The sequence below is a fragment of the Nicotiana tabacum genome, chromosome 1, assembly GCF_000715075.1.
Source record: "Nicotiana tabacum cultivar K326 chromosome 1, ASM71507v2, whole genome shotgun sequence".
In the NCBI taxonomy this organism is placed as follows: Eukaryota; Viridiplantae; Streptophyta; class Magnoliopsida; order Solanales; family Solanaceae; genus Nicotiana; species Nicotiana tabacum.
Window position 1 is genome coordinate 75263080 of NC_134080.1, and position 12044 is coordinate 75275123.

Below are 12044 nucleotides of genomic sequence, written 5' to 3' on the forward strand. Positions count from 1 at the left end.
TTATACGTCATTAAGATTGAGCCAAAAAATGGAAACTTTACGGTCAATTAGTATTCCAAAATATTCATCCATGCCCCAGTTTTCTCCCTTCCAAATAACTCCTTGTAACATGACTTTCCAATGAATGATTTTGCTTTGGACCCACCATACTATCTTGTCTGATCCATCTCCTTATACTAAGCAGTCATAGAATTTCCTTAGGAACTCCTCAACCCCATCCTAGTCCGAATACTTTGTTGCCAACCTGAAGCTTATATCCAACTTGATCCACCAGCCATTCCTTCTTAAATAATCACCAATCATATTCTCTCTTTACCCGTTCACTGTACCAAACAACTGTTGATATGCATCCTTTAAAGTTGTTCGATCACACAACGGATCCTTCCAAAAGTGAATCCTATCTCCATACATGACAGTATAACCTATGTACTTAGTGAACCTATCCAGCTATCCTCCCCTTCATGTTCTCCTTCCTTAAGGCTCACCTCATTAGAGTATGTCATCTCATCTGAGATTGCTTAAAGCTTCATATTCAACACTTAAGACAAAAAAAGAAAAGAAGCTTCATATCCTGTGACTATTGTCCTTCTCCATAACATATTCTCCTCCACTGTAGTTTGTCCAATTGTGCCATGTTAAAGGTTTGGCAATCTTCGGATCTCTAACACCCCCCATGCCCCTCCCCCATTAGGTGAGGGCTTTGGTCTTTCTGAATCTTTCAAATGATATTTCTCTTCGTCCTCCTTTCCTTCCCACAAAGTTGTTCTTCTTTTTCTCCAATCTGGTTGCAGTACTTTAGGGCATAGTAAAAAATAGAATGGACATCTTGTACTTTTAACATTTTAGCAAAGTCATGACAGTGGTATAGTGGTATAAGTTTGGATGACCATAGTTGGTTACAAAAGAGCATTTTGTGCCTGAGTTTCGAAGATGACAAAAGCGTAGAATGGTTTTCTCTTGGAAGATTCTTTGACTATGTCTCTTAAACTTCTAATGTTGAACCTTGCGTTCTTGGCTCAAGAGCATCCTGTCATATACCCGGTAATAAATCCTTTTTCATGACTCTTTCTTATTCTCAATCTCTTCCAACATTCACATTGACAAATTGGTCCCAGACCATGGCAATCGGAGTAGGTCAAGCTTCTTCCCTTCTTTGACCTCAAATTTAGTTGTATAATTTTTAGGAGTCCCTTTAGTCTCATATCAATGAGCTGTTTTTCCAAATGTATAACTTATTTGTGACTTCAATCACTTTGTTTCCAAACATGATCAACAATATGCGGCAGATAATTTGTAGCTGATGTGTATCAAATGGACTTTATCATCTCAAATTTTTGAAATAACCACAGCTTGTTCCTTTTCCGCGAGTTTCTCCATATACTGTTGCAATATCCTAATCTATCTGAATTTCAAAAGAATAATACCTGATTTGTCTCACTTGTCTATCTTAGAATGTTAGTCATGGCAACTTTGTAACATGCCGTTCTTCCTTCACCAGTCATCTTCATAATCAGCAAGAATCCCCTTTCTCTTTAGTCTATTCACATGTTTGGGTCCTAACTGAATCAGCTCAACCTTGAGTATCTTTTTATGTTTTAAAATTTGATTTTTATGTTGTTCAACTTAATTAAACAATAATCTGAGGTCTTCCCTGTTAAATTGTTATATGAGGAAAGGGAGCAATTGAAGCTACAGATCATCATGCTTTTAAGCAATTTGGATCACCCACACTGTGGTGAAATTGTACCTTAATTTATCTTCCAGTATTTTACTCTACCTCTTTGTGTTTTTATGTGAGTATGGGGAATCGGTGCCTCTTTGTGCATTTTATCCTGAATGTCTCATGAAGCTTTTATTGTTTCTTGCAGGCAGCTTTGTATCAGACCGAGTTTCGGCCTGTTCCACTGGAAGAATATATAAAAGTAGGTAGCACAATTTATAACCGAAAAATGGACATTGTCAGGACAGTCTCAAAAGCAGCTGAGCTTAGTGGTAAAGATCCAGATCACATTGTGGAGCTCTGCAATGAGGTATAATTTCTCTATTACTTTTGTTAGTAGAACTTTATTTTGTTGAAAAAAGTAATAGAAGGAAAACTATATCAATCTGAGATTTATCAGGTTGTCCAAGAAGGCCACTCAGTGCTAATTTTCTGCTCAAGTCGCAAAGGATGTGAATCTACTGCTAAGCATGTGGCGAAGTATCTCAAAAGATTTTCCTTGAATCACTTGAGCGACCAAAATGAGTCAATTGATATTACATCTGCTATTGATGCTTTGCGAAGATCTCCAGCGGGATTGGATCCTGTACTGGAAGAGACTCTTCCTGCTGGTGTCGCCTATCACCATGCTGGACTCACAGTAATGTCATTTTAAAGTATTGTGTATCTTTTGTTTCTTTAATACGTATGTTGATTCTTACGTGTTTTCTTTAGTTCTCTTGATATTCCTGTTTTACTTCGTTGGTGGTTTTTTTTCCCCATTATTTTGGAGTAAATCTCCATTCATCTGAGGGTTTTTTCTGCCATGAAGGTTGAGGAAAGAGAAACGGTTGAAACCTGTTACCGCAGAGGACTTGTACATGTCTTAGCAGCTACATCAACCTTAGCTGCAGGGGTTAACCTCCCTGCTCGGAGAGTCATCTTCCGACAACCGCGTATTGGTCGTGACTTTATTGATGGCACAAGGTACCAACAGATGGCTGGTCGGGCTGGTCGGACGGGTATAGATACAAAAGGAGAGAGTGTACGTTTTGACCCTTTCCTATTCTTTTCTTTTTCTTGCTCATTCCGAGCTTTCATACTTGGAGAGGAAAATGAATTTCAGTCACAATTTGTAATTTGTAGGTCTGATTTGCGAGCTATTCTCAGTAACATGCTAGTTAATTACAATTTTGAACTTGATTACACCTGTTAGACTCTTCTCATATGTTTCTCTTTTTCTGTCTGTATTTGCGTTGTTTTCCTTTCTATTTAAGTCTTCACTGCGGCTTAAAATGTGCTATATTAAGCTTAATGTTGTTTTATTGTTTTATTACATCAGGTGCTGATTTGCAAGCCAGAAGAGGTCAAACGGATAATGGCACTTCTTAATGAGAGCTCTCCGCCGTTGCATTCTTGTTTATCGGAAGATAAGAATGGGATGATCCACGCCATATTAGAAGTTGTTGCAGGTGGTATTGTTCAAACAGCTAGTGATATTAACCGGTATGTTAGGTGTACCCTTCTCAATTCAACAAAACCATTTGATGATGTGGTTAAATCAGCACAAGATTCTCTTCGCTGGTTATGCCATAAAAAATTTCTTGAATGGAGTGAAGATACCAAGTTATACACAGTCACACCTCTTGGTCGTGCATCTTTTGGCAGTTCTCTTTCCCCTGAAGAATCACTGGTAACATCTGAAGCTGTTTCCACTTGCTATCACTTTATTATATTATTTCTTGTTAATTTGTTCTTCTACCCGAATGGTCAGTGTTTACAGTTATGCAATTTGAGTGGATTTCAAATATTGGGATGGGAATCCAATAATGCTCGTTCTCTTGTTTTCTAGGTTGTCTTGGATGATTTGATTAGAGCGAGGGAAGGGTTTGTGCTTGCATCTGATCTGCATGTTGTTTACTTAGTGACACCCATTAATGTTGATGTTGAGCCTGATTGGGAACTGTACTACCAGAGGTTTATGGAGTTGTCTGCCCTGGATCAGGTAACTGAACTGTAGAGTTTTGCTGCATAATCATCAGTTCATTTCTAAACCATTGTCATAATCCCATGATTTTTTTCTTTTTTTGTTGGGGGAGGGGTTTTTGTGTTTTTATTTCCCAAGTTGTTCTATGCTCTGTCCTCCTGTCTTCTCTGTGAGATTGCCCCATGCCCATCTTGTTGTATTTGCTTGATTGAACCTTACATGCTGCTAGATTATCCTTCACTTGCTTATTGTTCAGGACTTGAACTTGGTTTTGCCACGCCTTTCACTCATTTGATGTATTTCCCAATAGACAAATAATATGACCATTAGGCTTCAAGTATTACCCAAGGCAGGACTTCAACTGCTCTGAAATTATTCAGCTCCTGTCAATTATCTAAAAAATATTCATCTTCTGCCTTGACAAATAAGTTTGGATGGGTTGAGCTTTTTCTAACATTTGTCAGCTTTGCAAGGAAAACATGCTAATGGTTCATGAGCTATGTTTTGTATAGTTGAAAAAGAGTTCTTGTGTACATGCAAGGTACTGTAGTTTGGAGCTAATTTCACGTTCTCTGACACAGGAAGTGTATGACTCCTTAATGTTAACCGCATAACATAAGTTCTTTCTCTTCAAGGATTTGTAGCTGAAGTATCTTGCATAGTCAACTAGGATCTAGGATGCCAGGTTAACTGGTAAATTATGGAGTTTTTGTTTTCTTCCTCTACCCTAAGTATCTTATTACATCAAGAGTTACAGGAAAAAAACGTTCTTCAGCAGGAACAGGTATTTTAATGATTGGTCACTTGGTTTTAAGTTCTCAACAGTCGATGCTAATTGAATACTTTAGTTTGAAGGTTTAATCATTTAATGTTCAAACTTCAAAGTGATTTTAATGCTTCCAGACTGCTTCTGTGTGTTTGAGGTCATAAGTGTGTGCTTGGTTGCTAATTTGATAATTGTCTGACATTATTTCAGAGATAAGTTTGTTCCTACAATCATGATGGTTGTGATGGAGATAATTGTTGGCTGTGTGTTTTGATGTGCAGTCAGTTGGTAATCGGGTTGGAGTTCAAGAACCCTTTTTGATGCGAATGGCTCATGGTGCACCAGTTCGTACATCGTATAGGTCAAAAGCTGGTACTAAAGGGTTGCAGGGGAAGTTTGATAACCGATCTCTGAATGACCATATGCTTTCAGATGAGCACATGCTTCGCATTTGTAGGAGATTCTTTGTGGCTCTTATACTGTCGAGGCTTGTGCAGGTAAAATCTGTGAAAGGAATATCAAACACTGCTGTATCTCTGTCTGCCACTTCTTCTTCATGGAATTCATAGTTTCAATATACGACACACTTATATGCTTTATTGCGAATACCTGCTGTTAGAATAGTACTCCCTCTATCCCAAATTTTGTGAAACACTTTCCTTTTTAGTTTGTCCTAAAAAGAATGTCACATTTCTATTTTTAGAAATAGGCAGAATACATCTACAACTCCTTAAAGTTGTCCACACATTTCACTTTGACACTCTATCTTAAGTCTCTTCCATTTGAACACTTTAACCACATCTCAAATATGCCATTTAGACACAACTTTGATAGGTTGCTAAACACAAAAGATGCGTGTAATTCACACGCCAGAGTACGAATAAGACGGCGACACGTGTATTTAACTTTAAATAAATTTAAAAAAAGCTTTTGAAATATTTTTTAGAAGAAAAACAAAAACCCCCACCCCACCCCACCCCTCATCTTCCCTGAACCCCCATCCCCGCTCTTCTTCTGCCTAAAGAAAAGAACAAAGGTACCATGTTCATCGGTCTTGGTTAAAACCTACTCAAAATCTGTTGGTGCTTTTTGAAGAACTAGGGGAGATCCCACAAGAATTTCTCTTGTGAAGACAACATTCAGCAGCATTTGTGCGGATGTTGTTGAATATCATCCGGACATTAAAAATTGGCAAATTGAGAACTATGGCAGAACGGAAGAGTTTCACCTACCTAAAGTCCATATTCCCACGTTCTTCTTCCTTCTAATCTTCACACCCAGCCCTGCCACCATTCTTCTCCCTAGACTCACCTCTGCAACCATTCTTCTTCCGCCTAATCTTCACACCCAACCCTCTACAACATTAAGAACAAGCATAACACATAGAAATCAACTAATAATTTTTCTATCATGGTAGATTCACCCCAGATTGCCGGAAAACCGATCCACCAGCAACAAATTTCACCCTTGCCATCGGAGATCTTCTGGAATCGAGCAATATACACCAAATGTTCTACTTTGTTTCAATCGAGAGCAATCAATGAAAAATCAGATCCCGGGGAGGGAGAAATTTATGTCAATTTTTTTGTGTTGAAAATCCCTTCTTTTAAACTGAGACAGCCCATGGATTAGTGAGATTCCTCAGCCCAAATTTAAAAATGAGGAAAAAGAAAGAAAAAAAATTTAAAAAAGAAAAATTGATTTCTCATGCTTTGAAAAATGGTGTAATACACGCACCATGCCACATCACCAAGTTGCGTCTAAATAACGCATTTGAGATGTGGTTGGAGTGTTCAAATGAAACAGACTTAAGATTGAGTGTCTAACTGAAAAGTGTGGACAACTTTAAGGAGCTGTCGATATATTCTACATTAGAAATAATTTAACTTAAAATTTCCATTTTGCCCTTAGTGAGATGATTTATAGCTGTACAAATGTCTAAGGCTTGTTGTAGACCGTATGGTGCAAAAGTCTTCCTTCTTTTCTTAAACTCCATGCCAAGTCAAATGGTGCCACATAAATTGGGACAGAGGGAGTAAGTTTTAGTGTTAGAATGTTAGAGGAGTTGTGTTCTTATGTGAGAGTCCCGCATTGGATAATCGTCCTATGTGTCTTGTATTTAACACCTAGAAATAGGTGTGCCTTGTTTTTTTCATTGATTTTCAATATATATATATATATATATATATATATATATATATATATATATATATATATATTATATAATTTCTTTTACTCGACGATTTGCATCATTTTACTCCTTCAACACTTTTTTCTTTAGCTAATTGTTGATATATTATTTCTTTTCGTGTATGCATCTCCTCCTTTTATGTTTCCGGGTTCAAATGGATATTTATCAGCTTTTGTTTCTACATCTGATTGCTATTGCAATGCTTGTCTCTCACTGAATTGTCTCTTATTTGTTGTTGCTTAAGAAGTAGTCTTTTCATAGTCTTCCTAATTCCAAGTGTCTCATTATGGGATGAAGGAAGTGCCAGTTGTCGAGGTTTGTGATGCGTTTAAGGTCGCAAGGGGCATGGTTCAAGCCTTACAAGAAAATGCTGGAAGGTTTGCTTCCATGGTTTCTGTCTTCTGTGAGAGGCTTGGTTGGCATGACCTTGAAGGCTTAGTATCAAAGTTCCAAAATCGTGTCTCATTTGGAGTGAGGGCAGAGATTGTAGAGCTCACCACCATTCCATATGTTAAGGTAACTGAATTTCTCCTCCCTTTATGTTTTCTATATATTTTGGTCAAGTTCTTTAAAACTAATTAGAAGTCACCAGGGTTCCCGAGCTCGAGCACTGTATAAAGCTGGTTTTCGGACACCTGAAGCAATTGCTGAAGCATCAATTCCTGAGATTGTCAAAGTACTTTTTGAGTCTTCATCATGGGCTGATCAAGGTGAGGTTTTGATGATTTGGTCCCACATTGATGGTCTGTTACTTACTCTTATTAGAATGCTTCACGTGCTGGATGGGAGACCATTACTTTGTTTGCATTTTTCCGTGGAGTGGTCTATCTGGTTTTGACATCCCTACGTTTGAGAAGTAATGTGGAAATAATAAACTTTGATGCTTATGACTCACTTTTCATATGGTTCTGTAAGGTTTACAGGATTTTGTAACAAGCAACATAAGTTTGAGAAATGTAATGTCACCATCAGGCTTGTTGTTTCAGTATGCTTCTTTCTTCTACAGTTCATGTTTCCTTGCAGTATGCTGGACCAATTTTCTCTTATTCATTTGAGGCAACACTAGAGTCTCCACTTCCCATTTGAACAAGAAACCACATTTCAATATATTGTACTTCTGATGGCATGCATATTTTAACTAACCCCTTATTCCTTCTACCGGCATTCCTTCTGGTTTTCATTATGCATATCAATTTTCCTGTGATTTAATACATGGATAGCCATTTTAAATGATTTATTTATTGGTCTGCTAATTGGGAAAATTGCTTTATCAACTATGGAAGGTTCTGCACAACGGAGGATCCAATTAGGAGTTGCAAAAAAGATAAAAAATGGTGCACGCAAGATTGTTCTTGATAAAGCTGAGGAAGCAAGGCTTGCTGCATTCTCAGCTTTCAGGTCGCTTGGACTTGATGTCCCAACGCTTGCCCAGCCTGTCATATCTACTGCTGCTGGACATAATGCTCGCAAAGAAGCTAGTACCTCCTCTGCAGAAGGGTCAACTAGTAGCTTTGTTAGCCTGGAGAATGCGAATCAAGTCCTTTGCACATTATCCCTGGAAAGAAGTAAGGAGGTCAATGCTACTAATTCTGATTCAGGCGGAGATAATTCAAAAAGGAAAACAGTTGCTGACAAAGAGGCATTTCATATAGAAGGATCAAATGGTCTTAGTGGTGAACTTAATGAAACTACTCATCATATTGATAATGCAAAGACTTCCCCAACAACTTTAAAAATTAAGGGCATTGAAGGAGGTGGTACTTATGGCGATCATAATCATGTCAGGAAACTGCAATGTGAAGGAGGTGAGATATGTAATGGAAGAGTCAAAGAAGCATCAGAGAAGGGTCCTATGAATGCTACTGCTGTTGCTGGTGGATTTGAGTCTTTCCTGGGTCTCTGGGAAGCTGCTGGAGAGTTCTACTTTGATGTCCACTTCAGCAAAAAGTCTGCACTAAATAGCATTGCCCCTTTTGAAATATATGGCATAGCCATTTGTTGGGAAGACTCTCCCGTCTATTATGTGAATCTTCCGAGGGACTTATTTTGGTCCAACAGCAGAAGGAAAAGCCAATCATCGCCCATTACCTGTGGTGATACTGGGAGTGCTCTACCACCAAAGCTTCAGTGGGAGATAGCAATAGAGCGATGGAATAGAATTAGTACCATAATGAGGAAAAAAGATATAAAAAAGTTTACATGGAACTTAAAAGTTCAGATTCAGGTACTCAAGCATCCTACTGTTTCAATTCAGAGATTTGGTGGCTTGAGTCATTTGGTAAAGACTGTTGGTGTGGATCTTATTGAGAACAATTGCTTTCTGTTGTCTCCTGTTCCCGTTCAAGATGCAATTGACTTGTGTATAGTAGCTTGGATCCTCTGGCCTGATGAGGAGAAAGGTTCTAGCCCAAGTATAGAAAAGGTAACTCTATTGTCTCGTTAGTAATCAGCTCGAACATATTTTCATTTGTCCGCATATAGGTTGTTATGCAGAGTGTTTTTTTTTCTTTTCCCGTGTGAGGTCTATGAAATGCTGTCACTAAAGTGTCCATTGACTAGATAATCTAACCTTTTATTGTCCTGGAACATCCTGTGCTGGATCATTGTCTTATAGGTCCAATATCTAATGATACTACTGTAATTCGGAGTGGCCCCTTGAGTAAATTATGATTATAAGTGCATTAGTGTCTAAAATGTTTCCTCTAAGGTTACCCTATTCCTGCAGGAAGTGAAGAAAAGGTTATCCATTGAAGCTGCTGCTGCCGCTAATCGAAATGGTAGATGGAAGAATCAGATGCGACAAGTTGCTCATAATGGTTGTTGTCGTCGAGTAGCACAAATAAGAGCCTTGTGTTCTGTTCTGTGGAAACTAGTTATTTCTGAAGGACTTGCTGAGGCACTTGGAGCAACTGAAATGCCATTGGTAAAAAGATATTTGCATGCGATCCATTTCTTGTGCAACCATACAATATTTAATCCCGTCTAGAAATCATTGTGAAGGTGGATTTCTTCTTTCAATCTAATTTGTGATAGGTTGATATTAAATCCTGTAAAATAAGGAAAGTGTAAGCTTTTTCTATCTCTCTTGCTATCGGGAGATCAAAGTTATCCAACCTTTAACTGGGTCTACCTGTAACAAGTTAATCCGTTACTGCCACATCCAGGATCTGAGGAAAGGGGATTCTGACCACAAGTTCGTACCACTTTATTCTGGTTGCTATGGCAGAATTGAATTTTTGCTATAGATAAATTATTGTCCATAGTAAAGTTGGCCTTTTCCAATATAATGCTTGCACAGCAGAGGAAAAAAATTGGATTGTGTGATGAATTCTAAAATTTTGTTAATCAAGAAATCAAGTTAAGAAGAAAATTGGCATAGATAATGTGTCATTCTATCAGTCTTATTCTCTTTTTTTATGTGAGGCAGAACAAGCTGGCATGAGCCTAAAATGCCAAATACATGTCAGTTGGGAAAAGGAAAGGAAATACGTATACCTTTGTACCTTGTAGGATGTTGCATCACGAAATTTGCTTGCTATAAAGTAGTAATTGTCCTTCCCCTATTTCCTTATGAAGAACTGAAAAAGCATCCGTTGATTTGGTATTGCAGACTTGTAAAATTTATTGTTCATTGTCTAATCAATACAACAATGTCTATGCCTCTGTAGAAAAAGAAATCTTTTCAGTTTTGGAATTTTTAATAGAGTATAAGCTATGAGCTGAAGTATCTTTCCCTGGAAGAAGATCTATCTCACTATTAATAATGTTTTGACCTTCATCCCTTGCTTAGTGTAATTTATTTATTTATTTATTTATTTTTCTAATTTAGATGCTACCAAAAACTGATCTGGTTCTCAAGCAAAATGGAACTGCTTCTATTTCTGAATGTCTCAAGCTTTTATACTAGAGAGGATTACTATCCCTTCATTCCTGGTTGGAGAACAATGATTCAAATGTTTTGCACAGGAAATTTTTATTATTTGTCAAATTCATGTCATTCTCAATGTTGGAAGTATATCTGTGTTTATTTTGTAGGTCAATATTCTTGCAGACATGGAGCTCTGTGGAATAGGTGTTGACATGGAAGGATGCCTGCATGCACGACAAATTCTGGGAAGAAAGCTGAAGATTCTGGAAAAAGAAGCTTACAAGTTGGCTGGCATGACTTTTTCATTGTACACAGTAGCAGATATTGCGAATGTACTCTATGGGCATCTACAGCTCCCTATTCCAGAAGGACATAAAAAAGGAAAACAGCACCCTAGTACGGATAAGCATTGCTTGGATTTGCTAAGGTAGTGAAAGATATATTTCTCAATACAGTACCTACTCGAGCAGTTACCTTGTTTTTCACTTGAAACTTGGTGCCACTCAACTCTTACCTCCTACTGCATGATTATGTTTTGTGCGGTTATCTAGGACTAAGTTGCGCGGACTCTTCGTTTTTTGTGCCGCACCCATCTCAACACGGGATGGGAGCGGGATACGTCCCGGATTCGGTCAACTAACTTCGGATACTTTGACCTGAGTCCATCGGCAAATTTGGGGGGAAATTGAGATTTTGATTTCTCAAAATTAAAAATAAAACAGATTTAAGACATGCGAAATGGCATACCTTCAATATTGTAGTACTTTTATCTCATATTTGCTGCTTTGTGTTCCAGAAAAACCAAGAATTCAAGGGGTCGTATTCTGAGTTCGGACTTATAGCTCTATTTTTTATAATTTTGAATTTTTTAGCCGAATCCCTCGCACCTGTATCCATACCTGGATCCGCACCCCTGAATCTTAAAATTTAGATTTTGCCGAATCCGAAACTCGGATTCGTGTTGAATGCCCGTACCCGAGTCCGAACAACTTAGATCTAGGATCATTTTTCCTCTGATCCCTCATCCCAACAAAAGAAGTAAAAAGAAAGAGCCTTTAGCTAGGGCCAGTTGCATTGTTAACCCACAAGGTTTTATGTCATTTTTGTTTAGTATTTTCCAGAGTTAGTTTTGTTATCCTCTTTGTCCATGCTGCCTTAACAATCCCGCAGCCCCCACCCCAACAGAAGAAGTGAAGAGTACCTTTAGCTAGGGCTGTATTCATTGTCGCACCACTAGTTTTTACGTCTATTTGATTTAGTTCTTTCCATGGTTAGTTGTATCTTCCTCTTTGTCTATGCTGCATATTATGACTAATCATATTCCGTCGACCCACACCCCAACAAAAGAGTAAAAAGAACCATTAGCTCGGACAGGTTCATTTGGCACCCGTTTTCTATGTCCCTTTTTATTCCATGGCTGTATGTTCCTCTTTGTCTATGCTGCCTATTGTGACTACAACAAAATTTCCATAGATATGATAGCAAACCAGTTAGGATGTAGAGTTAGTTAAGTTGGTACACTTACATTAGGTC

General features: G+C 38.1%; 1 protein-coding gene across 3 annotated transcripts in view; it reads left to right on the forward strand.

Moving 5' to 3' along the window:
- The window catches only part of LOC107788137 (helicase and polymerase-containing protein TEBICHI-like), a 36546-nt gene that overhangs the window by 18228 nt on the left and 6274 nt on the right, over window positions 1-12044 (forward strand). For all 3 annotated transcript variants that reach the window (XM_075251759.1, XM_075251753.1, XM_075251758.1), the window contains exons 9-19: window positions 1869-2030; window positions 2121-2360; window positions 2532-2744; window positions 3042-3392; window positions 3552-3704; window positions 4734-4949; window positions 6941-7159; window positions 7236-7353; window positions 7927-9065; window positions 9369-9566; window positions 10679-10938. In XM_075251759.1, the coding sequence (XP_075107860.1) occupies window positions 1869-2030; window positions 2121-2360; window positions 2532-2744; window positions 3042-3392; window positions 3552-3704; window positions 4734-4949; window positions 6941-7159; window positions 7236-7353; window positions 7927-9065; window positions 9369-9566; window positions 10679-10938 (3269 nt within the window). The remainder of the gene's footprint in view (window positions 1-1868; window positions 2031-2120; window positions 2361-2531; window positions 2745-3041; window positions 3393-3551; window positions 3705-4733; window positions 4950-6940; window positions 7160-7235; window positions 7354-7926; window positions 9066-9368; window positions 9567-10678; window positions 10939-12044) is intronic.